We start from the raw sequence: 21,022 nt of genomic DNA on the forward strand, positions 1-21,022 counted from the left end.
CCGCGTTCTTCCAACCGCCCCAGCAGGGTCAAGCCGGAGCCTTTGGCCCGGAAGTATTGCCATTCGATCACGTGGTACGCTCTGCGCCTGCGCACACGCTGCGGGGCTGGGGGGGAGTTGCGGAGTCAGGCGCCATCGACCACGCTGCAAGTCTACGGTCCTTCCTGGATCTTTGCTGTTGGACGTCCCTGCTGCGTTCCTGTGGGCTTCGTGCGACAGCGACATGGAGGAATTCGACTCCAAAGACATTTCCACTTCGAAGGACGAGGACTGCGTTCCGTTGGGTGAGCGACTCTACCTGAGGCGAACGGCGGCTTGCCCCGCCCAGCGCCTCGCTTGAGGCACGCTTTGCCGATTGTGCGTTGGCCCGGCGGGCGTGTTCTCGAGCGGCTCGGCGTCCTCTTCCGCCTGCCCGCCCAGCGCGGTCCCCTGGGCTCGGCTTGTGTGCTCAGCGACGTTTCGCGCAGCTGCTTCTCGGGGCCTGGCTTCGGCCGTCTCCCCATTCGGAGCGTGAGAACCCTACGACGGCGGTCTGGCATTGCGTACCCTTAGCGACCCTGAACTCTTCTGAAAGGCAGTCTTATCCCCAGACCTTCCGTCCCCAAGGAATTGCTAGCTAGCATCACGTCCCAGATATATGTCTTCACTTTGTCCTCAAAAGGGATCTGGTTAAAAAGTCCACATAGTGATGTCCTTTACTTCTTTGCAACCTCTATACTCATGGTTCTCCTTTCGGACCTTTTTGTTTTGTTTTTGTATATGCTTCTAAAACAGAATCGGGCCAAAATGTCACCTATTCCTACCCCTTCGCCATCCTGCACTTTCCCCAGGCTCTCCGTTTCATTAGATGTATCTGCCCGCCCAATTGCTCAGGATAAAAACAAAACAAAAAACCCTTGGCAGTTGTTCTTATTCTCACTTTTGCTCCAACCAGTCATTAAATTCTGTTGGAGTCTACAAATAAGATTCATTTCTGATCACTCCCTCAACCAGTCTCGCTCTTACTGAGCTACCATTATCATTTGTTTATGTGCGTGCTTAATCGCTAAGTGGGTCCGACTCAATGGGACCCCATTATTTGTGGCTCCCTAGGCTCCTCTGTCCGTAGAATTTCCCAGGTAGAAATAGGGTGGTGGGTTGCCATTATATCCTCCAAGGGATCTTCTTGACCCAGGGATCCAACGGAGTCTTCAGTGTTCTCCCACGTCGCAGGCGGATTCTTTACCCACTGAGCGTCGGGGGGAGCCCATAATCACTAAGATTCACTGCACCAACATTGGTCTTTCCATATCGTCCATTGTGATCATTTAAAAACTAATTTTCATTTTAATCGAAGTTACCATGAGCCTGCTTAAAAATAGATATTTCTGAAAGGCTTATTTTGAAACTGAACCATTTCCATCACTTCTCATCCCTGTCAGTCCACCCTAGAAGGAACTGTTTTCTTCTTGTAAAATTTGGTGTTTCCGTCGACTGGTGACTTAACCTATTCATGTTAGGTCTTCTTTTAACGTCTCCTTCAGTCTTTCTCCTCTCTGCCAACACACACTTTTTCACCTTCAGACCCTTCCCACCTCCCCAGCCTGCCAATGTTCCTATCTCAGTTTGGGTTAGACTATTAGTATTTAAGTATTTCCTTTTTTTTTTTTTTTGTAATGACTTTGTAAACATTCCGCGGTGTTACTGGTTTTTGCTCCACTAGTTTTCTCTATAGTGAATAATTTTCATTTTGTTGTTGCTTAGTCATCTATATACTTACTACTGATTCGATTCTGAACTTTCAAAATTGTTTTTGTTACGTCTCAACATATTTAGATTTATTAATCATCCTTTATTTTGAAGTCCCTCTTTGTTTCTGACCTGCTCCAATTTGGCTTTTTTTTTTTTTTTTTTTTTAATCATTTTTAAACCTAAGATCCATCATCATGACCACCTCTCTGGATGTTCCATTTATCTTCCTTTTCTCTTGGATTCCCTGTTTTTTGGGTCCCATGATGTCTTCTTTCTTGGCATGTTCCACCAAAATGAGGATAAATCATCAAATAACTTTTTCAACAAAATTGCATGATGGAATCTTTTTTTTTTTTGGAGACCATCACTAAAAATAACCAGGTGACCTCAGGCATGATTAGTAGTTTGGTATGGAATTTTGTGTTCTATAATAATTTTTTAATGTGAATTTTGAAGGTTTTTGTCCAATTATTTTCTAAGTTTCCAGTGTTTTTATTTTAAAAAGTCTCTTGTTGACAGTTTTTACTCACTTATATAAAATGTTTGTTTCTGGAAGGTGATAGATAGAATCGTGTCTTTGTTTCTGATATTTTGCAGTGATATCCATCCTTCTGTAACTTTTTAAATTTGGGGAGGGACAGTTGTCTTCATTTTTTTCAGTAATCATCATTATTTATATATTGACTCTTATGTTACCTTATGGACTGGTACTTTGTTTTTTCTATTTTCATCCTCTTTTCTAACTTTTAATTTTCTTTTTTTTTTTTTTTTTTGGCTTTATGAGAATATTTCAGTATTTTAACATTCTGCTTTTCTGTTGAGTTTTTTTCCTCCTTCCATAAGCTATCCGTAAATATCGTCTCTGTGCAGCCTGGCATTGGAGTTGGTGACTTAGATGGCTAGGTGGGCTGCTTTTTCCACAGTTACTTTGAGGTTCTTAGAGGAGGTGTTGGGAGCAGTCACAGCACAGTACGATTGGTCACATGTCAGCAACCCTTCAAGCTGTTTGATGTTGTAGACCAGAAACTTCCAGAAGCCACTGGGAAGCATGTGCTCTGTTTTCTTGTTGTCCTCATAACCAGGGTTGGGCATCAAGATGTAGCCCTTGGATATTTTTAATTTTGAGAACTTTTTTTGTTTGAAAACTTCTATATAACATCATATTCTTGTTTCATGAGTGCAATGTCTTAATGCCCTATAGATATTAATAATGCTTTCAGCTCTTGCCTTCTGAGATGGCCCGTACCCTGGGGATTTCTCCCATGACCGCTCTTGCTTTCCAAGATGGCCCCATTACCTGGGGCCCCTTTCTCCTTTGGAGATGCTTGGCATTCTGTCTATGGAATGTGTATCTCTCTCAATAAATCCACTTCATAAATGTCAAATAATAATAATGATGATGCTCTAAATAGTTGTACTTTTAACTTTTGTACAGTAAAATTTACTCTTACAGTGTTCTGTGAGTTTTTGAGAAATGCTTATTAGATTTATGTAACTACCACTAAAATTAACAGTTCCAAGACCACCTTTACCCTTCCCTACCCCAGAAGATAGATCATACTCTGAGTGTATAGAAACCATTTTATCTCTTCTTTTGCAGTAGACATACTTTTTCTTTCTTTTGGTAGCCTCATTTCACTGGGTACAGTTCCAGTGTGTGTTGCATTGGAGTGGCGAGCATTCACATCTTGCCTTGTTCCCAATTTTAAGGAGAAAACATGAGTGTTTTACCGTTCGTTGTATGTTTGCTGCAGGTTTTTCGTAGATGCCTTTTGTGTGTTTTAAGGACTTTCCATTGCTACTTCATTACTAGCTCAATCACATAACATTACCAGGTCCATGTTTTTATGCTCTCCATTTTGCAGATGAAGAAACTGAGGCACCTAAAGTTACTCACCTAAATAGTAGCTGGGATGGACTTAAATTCCAGAAGATTTTCCAGGTGGTACAGTGGTAAAGAATCTGATACTGAGTACACGCTCGCTCTGCTTGTCAAAGGACAGGCCAATGAATCCAAGAGATGAGGTGTTGAGGCAAGGAGTACAACTTTAAAAGTTAGCATTCTTGTCATAGTAACTTAATTTGTTGGGGTCTGGATGCCAGGTTGTTTTATAAAATCGGAGAGAGAGGGAGACGGACAGAAGCAATGAGGAACTAAAGCCAAAGGACAGAATAGGGAGAGGCAGGAAGTAAAGTAAAAAGGGTGTTCAGTCCTGAAAAACATTTCTGGGAGGGGCCAGCCTTTGGAAGGGGTGTATTCATCTCTTCTTTTTAAGCTATTCACAGGTGAGTGGGGTCAGATTATCTCTATGGGCGGAACAAAAGCTTTTTAGTTTTATAGTCAGGCAGAGGGGCAGGCAGGGTCCTGTGAAAGTGTTCCTCGCTCAGTCAGTCCAACTCTAGGGTCCTCTGAGGTAGGCTGTTAGTATATGATTGTAATAACAAAAACAACGAACAGGGAGTCAAAGAAACAGTTTCCAAGATTAAGGAATTAGAATTGGCTTCTCTGCAACAGTTCCCACTGTCAAAGTCCATTCCACAGACTCTTGGAAAGAGAGCATGTGTTCTGTTTGTCAGTGGATCTTGCTGGAGTGTCCACCTTTGGTGCCAGTGTTCTGAATGTTGAGATTTATCTTCTTTTTGTTCCTCTTTGGAAAGTGTCTACTTTACACTTGTTGACTTAGAGATATTGAACTTCAGATCCAAGAGACAGCATCTCAATTTAAGAAACTCAGCACTTCCCTATGTATGGGGAGATGCAAGAGTCAGGGCTCATTAAAATTATTTCTTTGGTAGGTCCATCACCTCTCTGGGAGCCTGTAATCCTGTATTCCCAGTTTCCTCAGGGTTCACCAAAAGGAGTCTTTGCAGTCTGATGCGAGCTAGGTTTTAGGTATTCCTCTTCCTCGGGGCTCATTTACTCACATTGAAGGGCTGCAATTGCTGATTTCATTTCTCAAGTCTTCCCCTCTTGATCAGGAATTTGACCAATATTTGGGAGATTGTCCATGAACAGCTTTTGTCCCACAACACTGGGAGGCTCATCCCAGTTTAGACAAAAATTCTTGATGTGCCCCTCCAGGTGTTAAGTTTTGGACCAGGCTCCATGAATAATTAAAATTTCTCTGGATTCTGTCTTGACTATAATCCAGGAGACATTTTCCCTTGTTGCTCCTTATCATACCTAGAATTATGCTATTATAATCATTTTATGTTTATAAATGTTATTTTCTCAAAATGTTTAGCCATAGAAGTTTTTTTTGAGGCCTGATTACACATTGGTTATTACAGGAGACAGCATTCTTATTAATTAGATAGGATATAAGTAATGCAGCTATTAACATTGACAATGACAGTGCAGCTGGGGACACAAAGCACAATTTGAAAACAAAGAACAAATTTAAACAATGATTAGTGTAACTACTTGTAATCCAGTTAGAATAATCAAGTGACCAAAGAAGCCATAACTGATTCAGTGAGCTCTTTGCAGTTTGATTGTACTGACCATGCATGCTTATGTATGGATTAATCTTTGAGACAAGCATGTGGTACTGGTAGGATTAGCCAGGTAGAGGGAAAAAAGATAAATGTTTCAATTCTGTGAGAGTTGGAAAATAAGGCTGAGCACTAAAAAATTTGTGCTTTTGAACTGTGGTGCTGGTGAAGACTCTCTTGAGTCCCTTGGACTGCAAGGAGATCAAACCAGTCAATCCTGAATACTCATTGAAAGTACTGATGCTGAAGCTGAACCCCCAATACTTTGGCCACCTGGTGCGATCAGCTGACTCATTGGAAAAGACCCTGATGCTGAGAAGATTGAGGCAGGAGAGGAGGGCGACAGGGTGAGATGGTTGGATGACATCAATTCAATGGATATGAACTTGGGTAAACTCGAGAGATGGTGAAAGACAGGGAGGCGTGCTGTGCTGCAGTCCATGGTGTCACAAAGCATTGGACAGGACTTGGTGACTGAACAACTAGAGTGATATTGCTTCTATTCTGTTTCAGTAAACCGAGCTAGAAAATACTTACCTTAAAAAGAGTTCTAAATTTTAAATTCAGTTTTAACATTTGTTTTCACTCAATTTCATTAAGGTAGTTTTATAATTGTGTGTCATTTCTCATATGCTGAAGGTCTATATTCCTAATATGATTAGCGGAACAACTTCCTTGCTTTTACCTGTAATATAAAAGAAATACTTTCAAAATACCAACACTGATATTACTAATAGGAATAGAACATTTTTTGGTCTCTAGAATGCATTTTGCTAAGGGTATGCAGTCAAAATACTGTAAAGTCTGTGGAGACGTTAGTCTCCAATGCCCTTTCTTAGTGTGTTGTGTTATAATTTTGATGATTATGTTTGTTTATTTAAACTTTGCTTAATTTAAGGGATTTTCTGAATTCTGCAGAGAGATAAACACAGAGAACTCTTGCTTCTGTCCCTGCCTATCCCACTGTGTTCTCCTGTGTTCTGTTGACCCTTACCGATAGTGATTTTCCTTAGTTTTCTGTTTTTGCTTGTAGTTTTGCCTTTTTATACTCTATTTATATTCAGTTCAGTTCAGTTATGTCTGACTCTTTGTGACCCCATGGACTCCCTGTCCATCACCAACTCCCGGAGTTTACTCAAACTCATGTCCATTTGCTGTCTAGGATACCAACTTTGATTTAGTTTTAGAACCCATGTATTGACTATTCTGTTGACCTCAAATGCTCATTTCACAGATTTTCCTATGGCTGGCTCATTCTCATCATCATTGTTTTGTTTTTGTTTTTTTTTCCCCTAAACTGCTGTCATGTTGGTAGTTAGTTTTCTGATAGTTTTTTTCTAATTAATTTTTTTTAGTCATCCTTTTTTTTGTGGATGCCTCTGAGGAGATTAATTATATAGGGTGTTTTTTTCCCCCCTTATTTTGTTTCCTCTGATTTCCTTTCTGTTTGTTTTCAGTCTTGCCTTTGATATTAGAGGCTTTCCTCGAGTGTTTGGTGGTCCTAGTTCATCGTGAGTTAAACATTTAAAAAGTAAATGGATCTGGAGAAATATTCAAAATACCACTCTTTGTAATGGTCTCAAACCAAATGTCCGTAACTTGGGAATGGATAATTGTGGTATAGTCATACAATGAAATAATATTTAGGGATGACAGTGAATAAGCTACAGCTCCATGTAAGGAAGTATGACTTAGAATATTGAGTGGAGGAAGCTGGAGGCAAGAGTACATATTGTAGGCTTTTTGCTTAAGGCTCAAAAACAGATGAAACTCCTCCTTGATGTTTGACTTCAGACTGTGGTTCCTTGTGGGATGTGGGTGGTGCCTAGTGATCGCAGCAGGGCCCAGGTGGCTTCTGCAGTGCTAGTCATGTTGTTTCTTCAGCTGGATCTAGTTATACAAGTACGTTCACTTTGTATAATTTCGTTGATCTCTACGTTATATTGTGTGCTTTGGGGTATATTATACTTTCTGTAAAAGCTTAAGTGAAGTAATAACAAAATCTGGTGGTTTGGTAGAATCTGTGTGTGTACCAGGATCTGTTGGTTGTTACCCACAGAATGTGGTCAGATTGGGCATCTAAACAATACTTTTGTTCGGGACCCTGAATGTCAGTGTCTGAAGATGGGAAATTGATGTGTTTCTTTCTGTTATGTCTAACTTGAAGTCTTTAAGCCTTTTTCTAAACCTCTTTTATTGATAAGACAAGGTATCTTTTGGTTAGTGTGAAAGATGTCCAAGATCAGGTGGAAACATCAGTTTCTTTTTGACAAGTACAGTAGTAGATTTGGAATTTCTATTTATTCAGTCAGCATATACTGCTAAAGACTTGTGCAGCGGTTTCTTCATAGTGTGTGGAGCACAGCAGGAATTGCAGACATTAAGTATAAATGGAGTGAGTTCAGGAGAAAAATATGGACTGTCTTGGAGGCCTAGACTCGGGGAATGTAGCCTAGTCTTCAGAAACGAGGACAGCCCTCAGAAAATGATATTTTAGTCTGGTGAAGAACAAGGGAAAGTACTAGACTTTTTTTTTCTTAATGAAAATGAGTCATCTCAATGTAAAAATCCTTTATTCCTGTCTGTCTGACCACCCTGTTACGTGATTTCAGGTGGAGAGTGTCATGAAGATGATATAAATGAATTAGGGAAGGAAGATGAAGTGGATGGCGAAGAAGAGACACAGAAAACCAAAGGGACAAAAAGAAAGGCTGAGAGCGTTCTGGCCAGGTGATGCTGCCCTCAAGGCCCTGAAGTCATGGGCTGTTGTTACAACCATTGAGATTGATGGGGTTGATCTGATGATATATTTCTTGCTGCCAGTGTTTCTAACCTTTTTCTCATTGAGGGGAACATTTTGTGGTGTTTTTGAATTACATTCTTATTCTCTGGAAAGCTTTAAAAATTATTGAGCTTTAATTTTTTAAAAACTCGATGTGTAGTTAATAAGTGCACCTGACTTAAAATGAATTTTCAATTAAAAATCTTTTTATTTGGCTGCACCGCTTGTGTGTGTCTTTGTACACATGTACATTTGTAAATCAGATCTGTCTTTTATTCTCTAACTGATATTTCTGTCTTCCTGAGCATTGAAACAAAAAGTAGATTGTAAAAAAATATTTTGAATATTACATGATTCCCTTGTAGCCAGAATAGTCTTAAGCATTTACTCTTTTAAGTCTTGAGCCCAGTGCTTTTGTCCTTGAGTTTTTCAGTATTCCATCTTTCCTATCTTCAGACAGAAGATACAAGTCTTCCCTGTACCTCACCCCCTCAGAACTCTAGGCAAAAGCAGTGTGTGTAAATCTAAGGTTCTCTTCAATCTCTGTCCTTCAAATGAAATGACTTTTAAAAAGTCACAAATAGCTGACATTTGTTTGTTCTTAGAGCTCTGTTTTTGAACCAGTTGATTTTGTAAGGTGATTTTGGGTGTTTTCTTGGTAAAAATAGCTGATCCTAACTTAGAAAGTATATTTGATTCCAAGTGTTTTAGGAAAATCCTTACAGTAGGAATCCAGTTCTTTTTATTCCTTCCACAAAATCACGGCTTATCTCTCCCACTCACTGTATCATGCATGTTAATCACTAGTCCCCAATTTAAGAGTTTCCTTAGGTTTGCAACATTATGTTTGGAATTCAGGAAGGGATAACAAATTATTTTGCCTGTTTGTCTTCTCTTCTTCTTTGTGACTGTTGGTGATTAGGAAGAGAAAACAAGGTCGCCTCTCACTAGACCAAGAGGAGGAGGAGGATGCCAGCAGGGAATCTGGAGGAAATATTACTGAGAAGGAAGATGCAGCTGCAGAGCAGGAAAAAGGCGCTGAGTCAGAGGGTGCTGGGGAAAAGGAGGATGCAGTGCTGGCCAGCTCCGTCAGTGACGTAGAACCAAACTCAGAACTGCCTCCGACTACACAAAGCAAAGTAAGTTTATAGGTGAATAGGATGAATGTTTCCTCATAAATGCCAGAAGTTCCCTAGGTAGATTTTCTCAATTTACAAACTAAGGTGTGAGGCTTCAGCAAAAATCAAGGTAGCTGCCTTTTAATAGTAACTCTACTAAGTGAGAAGCAAAGCATTCTCTGTGAGAGAAAATCAGTTTTCAGTGAGTACTTAAAGATGGAAATACATGTTAAGACTAGCTGGAAACAATATATTCGGATGGGTCTTCCAGTTTTCATCCAAATATGAAACTTACTATATTTTCCTTTTTCATAGACAGGAGAGGAGACTGAAGAGACAAGTGCAAGTCATGTGGTCAAAGCAGAAGAGCTAGAGAAACCTAAAGAAGCAGAAGAAGTTAAACTCACCAAGTCACCTCTTGCTGGTGAAGAAGTCAGGTAACGTGACAGTCACAAGCTTCAAAACTAGTTCTTTAAAACAGCACATCTCTCTTTTACTATATCTCTTGTTTACTGCTAATTGCTGTATTTGTTGGCTGCCCTGGTCTTCCTTGCTGCCCTCGGGCTTTGTCTGGTTGGGGTGGGCAGGGGCTCCTCTCTGGTGTGGTGTGCGGCCTTCTTTCTGTGGTGGCTTCTCTGAGGCAGAGCTCTGGCTATAGAGCGCAGTCTTAGTAGTTGTGGTGCACGGGCTTAGTTGCTCTGCAGCATGTGGTATCTTCCTAGACCAGGGTTCAAACTGCTGTCCCCTGCATTGCACGGAGGATTCTTAACCCTGGACCACCTAAAAAGAAACATCTTTCCCAATGGTGTTAGATATCTGTTCTCATTCCAACCTCTCTTAATGTTTTGAAAGACTTAACACTTGAACTCAAGGAAAATAGTACTTCAGTCTTTGCAACCCTATGGACTGTAGCCCGCCAGGCTCCACTGTCCATGGGATTCTCCAGGCAAGAATACTGGAGTGGGCTGCCATGTCCTCCCCCAGGGATCTTCCTGACGCAGGGATCGAGCCCGAGTCACTTAGGTTTCCCGCGTTGGCAGGGCCAATTCCACCTTGGAAGCCCCAAGGAAAACAGTGGCTCCTGTGTCAGGGTACATGAGAATGGTCTTTTCTAGTAGTTTGGGGGTAGTATGAGATGGTTGACTGAATGGAAACAAGAAAATGTAAGAGTTAAGCATTAAATACTTGGCGACTTAATTTTTGCCGTGCATGGTGACTTTAGCTATTTCTCCCTTTATAACTTCCTTTAACTTTGAAGTATAAGCCCCAATAAAACCTTTGAAGTCAGGTCACAAATAAAAGTACTAGGAGAAAAGTTTGATTCTTACACTATTTTCTCATCTTAATGTTATTTTTTTCTGTTGATTCATAGGTTTTTTTTTTTTTTCACTAGTTTAGAAAAACAGTAAAAGCTTAATACTCTTGGTTGTTGTGGATGAGAGGCACATACCTAGAGTTTCCTCCTGCTCATTTATTTAAAATTATAATATGATAATAGATCTGTAAGGTGGAGCTAAACGAGAACAGATGAAGTTCCTGCCAGCTTAATGGGATTATAAGAGTTGGACACTAGTTAGGGCCTAAACAACAACTCCTTTCCCAAATTTGAACCCATCTGTTGTGTCCATCCAATTCTAACTATTTCTTGACCCACATGCAGGTTTCTTACACAACAGGGAAGGCTGTCTGGCAGGACATCGGAAGATGAGCCCCGCAGGTCCGAAGGTGTTCAACATGCTACTGGCGAAGAGCGGAGGGCCGATACTAACACCTCCAGTAAGAATGAAGCGGCTGGGCCAAAGTGGAAAGGACAGCCAGCTGTCGATGTGTCTGGTGACGAAAGTAAACTCCGCTGCTGTAAAGAAGAATACTGCATAGGAACCTGGAATGTTAGATCTATGAATCCAGGTAAATTGGATGTGGTGAAGCAGGAGATGGAAAGAATAAACATCGACATCTTAGGAATCAGTGAACTAAAATGGACAGGAATGGGCGAATTGAATTCAGATGACCATTATATCTATTACTGTGGGCAACAATCCCTTAGAAGAAATGGAGTCGCCCTTATAGTCAACAAAAGAGTCCGAAATGCAATAATTGGGTGCAATCTGAAAAACGACAGGATGATTTCAGTTCGTTTCCAAGGCAAACCATTCAACCTCACAGTAATCCAAGTCTATGCCCCAACTCCTTATGCTGAAGAAGGTGAAGTTTACCGGTTCTATGAAGACCTACAACACCTTCTGGAAATAACACCAAAAATAGATGTCCTTTTCATCATAGGGGATTGGAATGCAAAAGTGGGAAGTCAAGAGATACCTGGAATAACAGGCCGGTTTGGCCTTGGAATGCAAAATGAAGCAGGGCGAAGGCTAATAGAGTTTTGTCACCACAACAGGCTGGTCATAACAAACACCCTTTTCCAACAACCTAGTAGACGTCTCTACACATGGACATCACCAGATGGTCGATACCGAGATCAGATTGATTATATTATTTGTCGCCAAAGATGGAGAAGCTCTGTACAGTCAGCAAAAACAAGACCTGGGGCTGACTGTGGCTCAGATCATAAGCTCCTTATTGCAAAGTTCAGGCTTAAGTTGAAGATAATACCAAAAACGACTCGGCCATTCAGGTATGACCTAAATCAAATACCTTGTGATTATACAGTGGAGGTGACAGATTCATGAGATTAAGAGAACAGAGGGGCACAGAAATTAAGCCTGATAGAGAGTAGAACCAGATTTTGGGTGGTCTTGAATGTGAGATTCAGCAGTTTGTATTTTACGCTCTGAGTAATACTGATCCATCACAAGAACTTAGGTAGGGGAGTAACAATGTTTCTTTTGTTTCTTTGTTTGAAGTCATCCTTTGAGGTTAAAGCAGTGGTAGCCAGTGAAGATATTTCATTTTATTTTTGGTTGCCCTGGGTCTTCATTGTTATTCATTGTCTTTGATCTTTGCAGAGAGAAGGACTATTCTCTAGAACTGTTTGAGTGAACTTTAGTCATGAAGTTTTAGCAGCTAGAATTTACAGAAATCCCAGTGGTTTTTTTCTTGTTACTTATGCCCTTTTCTTAGACTTTGTTTCTTTTTATTCTCTTGTAAACTTGGTATCTCCTTCCTTGGTGCAGAGTGACTAATGAAGAGGATGCCACAAATGAAGAAGCAAAATCCGTCTTAAAGCAGAATGAGAAAGAAAAACCTGAGGCTAACGTCCCTTCAACTGTGTCCTCAGTTCCTGGTGGGTCAGGGTGAGTAGTCTAGTCTCAGGCCCAGGCATACCTGAGATGTTGGAGAAGATGTCTTGAGTACAGTGACGCCCTTTACCTATACCTGTTAGTACTCTTTTTCTTGTTTTTCATCTCCCAAACTTTTTTATTGGAAAAATACTGGAGAATGTCCTCTTTAAAAAAAAATGCTTTTTTGAAACAAATATATACATGAGGTCTAGGAATCAGAAGATGCAACAGGGGACAGGAGTCCTGAAGGCATCCTGAGGGTGACAGCAGCAGAGACCTAGGCCAAGAGAACACCGAACCCACATTGTTAGAGGAGAGTCCAGGAGTCTGCAAGAAGACACTCTTAACAAAACACCAAAGTACATGAAGCTTTTAAAGAGATTTATATAATGAAGGAAGTGGTTAGATTTGTGTTATTATTAAGTGCATAGAGGTGAGTGAGTTGCTTGGTGGCTCAGACTGTAAAGAATCTGCCTGCAATGCTGGAGACCCAAATTCGATCCCTGGGTTTGAGAAGATGCCTGGAGAAGGGATGGCCACCCAGTCCAGTATTCTTGCCTGGAGAATTCCACGAATAGACCATGAAATCGCAAAGAGTTGGACACACCCGAGCAGCTTAACACTAAGTACATAGGACATGAAACCAATGTGAAAACACCAGATCATTTCCCAAAGGGAAAACAATGCACTGGAAAGACATGTTCAGTTGCTAAGTTGTTTCCAACTCTTTGTGACCTCATGGATTGTAGCCTGCTAGGCTCCTCTGTCCATGGAGTTTCCAGGGAAAAATACTGGAGTGGGTTGCTATTTCCTTCTCCAGGAGACTCCTTTCCTGAGAGAAGGAATTCTGTTGCTGTTCTGCCTTTCTTGAAATACTTGCCAATTAGGGAGGGTGCAGAATTAAATTAACCATAGGTTTCTTGTTTGATTCTGAGAAAATTCCTGGTTCACAGTGTTGACACAGAGCTGAATGTACAGAAGACTTCACACTTAAAAAGTAAGTTTTGAATGAAAATGTCAGCAGTTCATCATAATTATAATAAAGATTTGGTCTTAGTATCTGCTTCCACCTGTAAGGATCTCATCGGAACAGAAAAAGGTCAAAACAGACTTAGAAATAATTTTATTAACACACAGTCAAGAACTTAATAGTTTTTCTCCCTTCATATTTTCCATAGTACATGAGAATTCTTTCTTTGGAGGAAGGGAAACTTAACTTTCTTCTTAACCTACATGTAAGAAGTAAAGCCGACAGTTAAGTAGGAGGAGTCAGGGGTCTCTCCTGGAGAGCGGTGAACATGGACCACTCCCATCACTGCACTGATCACCTCTGACCCCTGAGCAGAGCTCTCTCTCTTTGTGGTGGTTGGGGTGGAACGAGTCACCTGTAGGGCTTCACTGATCCTTTAGCCGGTTTGTTGCTTCACCCTTTCATCCCGAAGCAATGAAGTTTTGTGTTTTTACATTAAAAAGATAAATCGCTTTTCCTGTCAGGTTTTGAGTTTGTTCAGCACAGGCCCTCCTTATCTTTGCACCCCTGACTCCAGGCAACACTGTACACTGCTGCTCACTGTACCAAATGGAAACCCTGAGAAAGAGGTTTGAGTGCAGGTCATTCATGTGAGAAGTGATTCCTGGGAACCTGATCCGGGAGGTGAAACGGTGACGGAAGGTAGCCAGGGCAGGGTGTGTTTTCCAGCCGCTGCTTCTGGTGGCTGCTATTCTGTCTGTTGAGGGGCTTTGCAGGGGTGAGGAGGTTGGGGCAGTGTGATCCTCCAGCTCCTGCCACGCTCACTCGGCTGCTCCCATGGCACTCAGGCCACAGGCCGGAGGTGTTTCAGTGACGCTCTCCTCGGGGTGTCCTGGCAGTGAGTGCAGGGACATGAGGAAGGGCTGTGTTCACATCTGCTCCGTACTCTTTATCTGCTTCTTCATCCAAACGTTTGTCTCCCACCGGAGCAGCTACGTGGTGGAAGTCATGTAGTAGTAACCCAGGAATCTACGAAGGAACAAGACTTGAGTGCTTGCTACCACAGTGGAAATGGGGTAAACATTGAGGAAGGCGGCTGTGAGAGGAGCAGAGTAACGGGAGCAGAGTTCTCCAGACTGACCTTATTAATAATCTAGAACAGTACTTTTTAAGCTGTTGTTGGCAATGTTTAAGAGAAATGAGACAAAAAAATGTCAGAACTGGAATTGTTCTCAGTGTTCCAATGAATTTAATCTTTTATTTTCATTAAACCTTTTTTTACTCAATCTTTTCCAGTAAAGTTTTCCAACTTAAGTTCTTTTGATACATATAAATTAGAGAAGACTCTTCCGAGTTTGTACTTAATGCTGCCAGTAACACTGAGCCATCAGAAGAACTTGAGTATAGGAGTAGCACATTGTTTCACTGCTTGAAGTCATCCTTCAAAATTAAAGCAGTCTTTCCCAGTGAAAATTCGTGGGTTTTTTCCAACTTATTATTTATTTTTCGGCGTGCAGGGTCTTTATTGCTTCTTTCTCTAGTTGAGGACTTCAGCTAGACTGTAATTGGGGTGCTGAGTCCCTCACTGCGGCGGCTTCTCTTGGGAGGGACTGACACTTCTCTTGTTGGGGAGCACAGGCTCTAGGCGGGTGGGCTTCAGCAGCTGTGGCTCTGGGGCTCAACAGTTAGGGTACATGGTGTCTTCCTGAATCGGGGCTCCAGCTCATGTTCCCTACATTGATAGGTGTGTTCCCATCTACTCTACCACCAGGGAAGTCCCTGCCAGTGAGGATTCTTAGTGTAAGACTTGAACTACTTATTTTGTGCCACTTGTGTGTGTGACATAGAGTACTGAGTGCAGGAGTTAGAGAGTTCTTAGCAAGAAAATTTGGTTCTTATCTACAGATGCCTGGAGGGAAGAAGAGAAAAGATGAGAACTTTTATTCTTTGGAAATCTGGAATTTGTAGGATTGTCTCATAATTCTGAATGACCTTTTTGATCACTCAGGATAACACAATGATCACCATCTTGGATCGTCCGACACACAGATTGGCATTTAAACGGAATTCTCAGATGTTTTTATTGACTTGGGAAACCCACACATAAGGCATTTCCCTTCTTTATCTGAAATTTCTGGCACCATTCATATCTTTAATTGATGTTTTAGGAGTCAGTTTTGTTGAGAACCTTTCTTTCCTCTTTGAAATTGGACGAGATTCTAAATTGTGTAACTTTCTTCAACTTCTAAATCACTACCTGTGTGGCCAATTTTAAGGAATTTTGTTTCATCATTGGGTTTTTTTTTAGATATAGAACAGGAGCCTTTAGAGTATTCCCAATTGTTTATACTGTTGCTTTTCTCCTTGAAATAATGCCAGTGTGTTTCTCCCAATTACTCCCTGTTCCCACTTGGACTTAAGCGTGAGCACTAATTGCACGTGAGGTGCAGTGGGAGAGCCCTTCAGTCCTCACATCAGTGACACGTGGGCTGTGACTCAGTGGTGACTGTCATGTGACAGACACGAGGGGATTTTATAAAGATGTCAGACTTCCGTCTGCTGTTGTTTTGTTTGTTCAATTATTAAGGGGAATTTGTCTAGAAGTGTTACAGTAAACTTTAGATTCAGCAGTCAGAATTTCCAGAAAGCCCGGTGTTTATCCTTGTTATTTGGGCCCTTTTTAAAGATTTTATTTCTTTTTATACCTCTTGTAAACTTGGTGTCTCCTTCCTTTGTGCAGCGTGACTAAGGAAGTGGGTGAAACATCTCAAGAAGCGAAATCTGTGGTCAAGCAAGATGAGAAAGAGAAACCTCAAGCTGATGTCCCTTCAGCGGTGCCATCGCTTCCTGCTGGGTCAGGGTGAGTAGTCTAGGCTCAGGTCCAGGTGTGCCTGCCACGTTGGAGAAGTTGTTTTCAGTACAAGGACATCGTTAACCTGTAGCTCTCGTGACTCCTTTCCTGAGAGAAGGAATTCTCCTGCTGTCTGTCTTTGCTGAAATACTTGTCAGAATGGAGGATGCAGAGAACAGTTAGCCATAGGTTTCTTGTTTGATTCTGATAAAAGTCCTGATTCACAGTGTTGGCTGCAGAGCTCAACGTGTAGTAGACTTTGTGTTTAAAATGTATTTTTAAATGAAAACATTAGTAATTTATCATAATCTGTAATAAAGATTTGGGTTGAGTACTTTCTTTGACCCCTGAGTATTTTATTAGAACAGAAAAAGGTTAACGGTAACTTCCAAATAATTAACGCAGTGTCAAGAACAGATTAGTTTTTCTCCTTCATATGTTCTGTCATATATGAGTTATTTTGAGCTGAATAGTAGAATTTTTTCTTCGCAGGCAGTAAACATTGTTTTCCTTCGTAACCTGTATCTAAGAAGTAAAGCAAACAGTTAAGTATGGGGAGTCTCAGGGCACTAGCCTCCAGAGAAGTGGACATAGACGGCACCTATCACAGCCCTTATCACCCTCTGACTTCTGGGTAGAGCTCTCTTGTGTTGGAGGTAAAGCAAGTCACCTAGAACAGCTTCTCTGACCCTTCAGTTAGTTTGTTGCCTCATCCTCTCCCCCAGCCCCCAGAACAGTATAGTTTTGTTTTGAGTTTTTTACATTAAAAAAAAAAAAAATCATTGGCTTTCCTGTCAGTTTATCAGTTTTTATAGACAGACCTTCCTCTTCATTGCAGTTCCGGTTCCAAACAACACTGTGTACACTGGTATGCTTTGATCCAAACGCAGACCCTGAGACGGAGGTTTGAGTGCAGGTTGTTAGTTTGAGAGGTGATTTCTGGAAGCCTGAGCAGGGAGGTGAAAGGGTGAGGGAAGGTAGCCAGGGCGGGGTGTGCTTTCCAGCCCGCTGCTGGTGGTGGCTGCTACTCTGTCCTGTCGGGGGACTCGGCAGGGGTGAGGAGGTTGGGGCGGTGTGATCCTCCAGCTCCTGCCACGCTCGCTCGGCTGCTCCCATGACACTCAGGCCGTGGGCTGGAGGTGTTTCAGTGACGCTCTCCTCAGGGTGTCCTGGCAGTGAGTGCAGGGACATGAGGAAGGGCTGTGTTCACATCTGCTCCATACTTTTTTTTTTTTAAACATTTATTTATTTCCCTGTGCTGAGTCTTAGTTGTGACACATAGGATCTAGTTCCCCGACCAGGGATCTGCATTGGGAGCCCTGAGTTTTAACCGCTGGAGCACCAGGTGGTGGAAGTCATGCAACAGTTACACAGGAGCCTAAGAAGGAATAGGATTTGAGTGCTTGCCACCACAGTGGAAGTGAGGTAAACACCGAGGAAGCAGAGGAGCAGAGTCCTCCATACTGACTGTTAATGCCCTAGGCCAGTACTTTGTAAGCTGTCATTTGCAGTCATCATTTAAGATAAATGAAATAGAATGAAACATGTTCTAACCATGGGGCTGCCAAGGCATTCCCTATTCCAACTATTAATGTGCTTGTACAGGGGAACAACATAAGCTGTATGTTTTCTGAGGACTGAAGACACTGTTGGCTGAAATAACATGCCTTTATCCTTCTAATCATTATATTGTTTGAAAAGGATTCTCTTCAGACCAGTGGCTTTCAAACTTTATTGATCGCCACTCACAATAAGAGTATGTGTTATTAGTACTTCGTGTACTCGTAGGTTTGTATGATGAACTCTGTGTCCATTACTGTGTAATTATTTAGTATGTGTCATTTGAAAAAATGTTATGACCCATTGAATTGATTGCAAAATCTGTTACAACCTATATTTTAGAAATACTGCTTTAGCCTACATATACAGCATTAGCATTCTTTGTGCTTAATTGTGGTTTCCAAGGCTTGTTTCTGGTATTACTAAACAGTGTCTATTGGCTTTATTGTATGTGTTACTATGAAAGTTACTTTCTGGATAAAGTATTAGACTGAAAGGCAGAGATTCTTCTGCCTTAGGTTTCTAGCACAGATAGTTTCAGTTGGCATAATTTTTACTTCTAGCTTCCTTGAGTGCTTTTAAAATAATCCCTGTTGATGCTTAGACATTCTACTTGGAGACAGCATGTTCCAGAAAATACTATTACCACAGTTCTGAAGATAAGCAGAGGAACAAGTGACAGCCTGGCAAGTTCACCTTGTTTAAGTCACTCATGAAAATAGTCTCACTGTATTCTATATTAATGCTTTTGTTTCTTAGAGCTAATAGCCTTTCAAAAATAAGAAATCTGCTATGTTTTAGAGAAACCGAGCAGGAAACAGATGGCATCTTCGTATTACGCTATCTTGAGCAGAGTTTAATAACTCACAACGTAATGAAAAATCACAGGGCTAGGGAGAGTGTGGTATCCCTAGCTAGTAGTAATGAGGCTCCATCACCACCCCTAGACCTGAGGGGCCACAGCAGGGAGCAGTCTATGGCAGTGGTGATAGGGCCTCGTGTTAGGAGTTGAACCTCACTTGAATGATGGACCATCCAGGGAGAAGCCAGGGGAATAAATATCCAAATATCTTATTCCTCCCTCTACCCCACTTTTTGCTAGAGACTCCATTGGCCACTGAGGCTCTTGAAAATTTAATTTTCAGATATGCCTTCCAATGTGCCCTTTACATTTTCCTTTAAGAGAATTTATATCCTTAGAGAGAATTAAATATCAGAGCTTTTTAAATCCCAGTTTTAGCTCTTTTGATTTTTCTTTTAATCCCTAACTTTCTTTTTCATTTAAAGGCCTGAAAAACGTGACCTTGAAAAGAAAAAGGACTGCAACAATTAAGTATCTGACCTTGTCCTTAACCACCTAATCTGGTTTGTATAAAATACAGTTGTTAACCTGTTTTTGTTATCTTTTTCTGTTTTGTTATCTGTTAACAAAACAAAATTGTTATTGTTAGCTGTTTTGAAAATAATTTTGGCAATTAAATCTGACATTTTTAAAGGGGCGTTTTCATTGTGAGTGTAAGGCTACCTGCCCATGAGTTCATGTACAGTGCTGTTTGATTTAAAGCAATATGCACTCTGGCTTCTGATTGAAAATAGCCAGGAGAACCAATTTTCCAGGGGTAGTCACAGAAGAAAAGTACAAAGGATCACAAAAAAGTAACTGGACTTTTTTTTAACTAATAGAAGAACTTGAGTTTTTGTGTTTTTTTTTTTTAAACTTAGTGAAAACTCTTGAGAGACCCTTGGACTGTAGTGAGAACAAAAGAGTTAGTCCTAAAGGAAATCAACTCTGAATATTCAATGGTAGGACTGTTGCTTAAGCTCCAATAGTTTGGCCACCTGATGCAGAGTGCTGACTCATTGAAAAATACTCACACTGGGAAAGATTGAAGGCAGAAGAGGTCAGCAGAAGACGAGATGGTTTGATACTATTACCGACTCAATGAACACGAATTTGACCAAACTCCGGGACATAATGGAGCACAAAGGAGCCTCGGGAGCTGCAGTCCATGGGGTCACAGAGTCTGACATGACTTAACAATCGAACAACAATTCAACATATATCTTTAACTGTATTTCCTTTATGTTCTACTTAACTAGTTTATGGTAAAATTCTTGTCCAAAGATGTGATTTAACTCTGCTTTGTAGGCTGTATGTTAGCATCCAGAAGCTTTTGTATGATTATACACTGGGATTGCTGAAAGCTGATAAAAGTTTGTGAAATAAATGTATCATTTCAACACTGAGTCCACATGAAGCTTCATGGTTTCCTGTGACATAAATCATTTTCTCCTCTGCCATTTTTTAGCAAATTAGGTTGTCTGGTTTGGTTAGTTTACCCCATTGTCACAGTTAAACACAACTGCTATAATTCCAGTCATTGCAGACAGATATTCAGTGTCTGGCAGGAAACTACCCATCCATTCTCTAATACTTTGTTTTAGTTTAGGTATAATATACACTATAGTACACAAATCTTGAATGTGTGTCTTGATGGATTTGTATGTATTTATACACTATACAAAGTGGTAGCAGTTAGATCAAGATACAGAATGTTTCTCTACCAGGCTCCTCCATCCATGGGATTCTCCAGGCAAGAGTACTGGAGTGGTTTTCCATTTCCTTCTCCAGGGGATCTTCCTGACCCAGGGATGGAACCCAGGTTTCCCACATTGCAGGCAGACGCTTTAACCTCTGAGCCACCAGGGAAGCCCCATACACTATACAAAGTGTTTGATCAAGATACAGAATGTTTCTAGGACCCCAGAGTGATGCAGAGCTCAGCTGCTGCTGCTGCTGCTGCTGCTGCTAAGTCGCTTCAGTTGTGTCCGACTCTGTGCGACCCCATAGACGGCAGCCCACCAGGCTCCCCCATCCCTGGGATTCTCCAGGCAAGAACGCTGGAGTGGGTTGCCATTTCCTTCTCCAATGTGTGAAAGTGAAGTCACTCAGCCCGACAGCGACCCCATGGATTGCAGCCTTCCAGGCTCCTCCATCCATGGGATTTTCCAGGCAAGAGTCCTGGAGTGGGGTGCCTAGAAGCCTCCAATATCTGATGTATCCCAAGAGGAGAATCTTTTCTGTTTCCAAAATGTGATAACCCAAGATTGGACAGTGGGAAGAAACTTTAGGGCATGAGAGCAGGAAGGATTCCATAAATTACTGCCAAGACAACACAGTAATAATTAACCAGGAAACTTGGGGATTGGGATTTTATTGTGGCCAACTGGAGACCTTTCTTTAAAGGGATTCCTCAGTTTCAGCCTATTTCT

The 21,022-nt window shown here is 41.3% G+C and overlaps 1 protein-coding gene and 1 long non-coding RNA gene across 2 annotated transcripts; both read left to right on the forward strand.

The window, feature by feature from the left end:
* The first annotated feature begins 63 nt into the window (after positions 1-63).
* On the forward strand, positions 64-20,001 carry LOC120872839 (craniofacial development protein 2). The gene is made up of 8 exons (XM_040253498.1): positions 64-284; positions 7,839-7,956; positions 8,931-9,147; positions 9,442-9,563; positions 10,787-11,761; positions 12,261-12,380; positions 16,079-16,198; positions 19,037-20,001. Exons 1-8 carry the CDS (start codon positions 224-226, stop codon positions 19,080-19,082), a joined length of 1,779 nt encoding a protein of 592 aa, XP_040109432.1. The 5' UTR covers positions 64-223; the 3' UTR covers positions 19,083-20,001.
* On the forward strand, positions 16,205-17,959 carry LOC120872851. The gene is made up of 2 exons (XR_005723358.1): positions 16,205-17,328; positions 17,366-17,959. It is a non-coding gene; the product is annotated as an uncharacterized LOC120872851 (long non-coding RNA).
* Positions 20,002-21,022: the final 1,021 nt, after the last annotated feature.

This window comes from Oryx dammah, unplaced genomic scaffold, assembly GCF_014754425.2.
Source record: "Oryx dammah isolate SB20612 unplaced genomic scaffold, SCBI_Odam_1.1 HiC_scaffold_13, whole genome shotgun sequence".
NCBI classification, from domain to species: domain Eukaryota; kingdom Metazoa; phylum Chordata; class Mammalia; order Artiodactyla; family Bovidae; genus Oryx; species Oryx dammah.

Bases quoted from the DNA above. Each gene is read 5' to 3' on its own strand.
- LOC120872839 (XM_040253498.1), top strand. From the start codon at position 224: ATGGAGGAATTCGACTCCAAAGACATTTCCACTTCGAAGGACGAGGAC. The intron at 7,957-8,930 runs GTGATGCTGCCC...GTTGGTGATTAG, and splicing joins GCTGAGAGCGTTCTGGCCAG to GAAGAGAAAACAAGGTCGCC. The intron at 16,199-19,036 runs GTGAGTAGTCTA...TTTCATTTAAAG, and splicing joins TCGCTTCCTGCTGGGTCAGG to GCCTGAAAAACGTGACCTTG.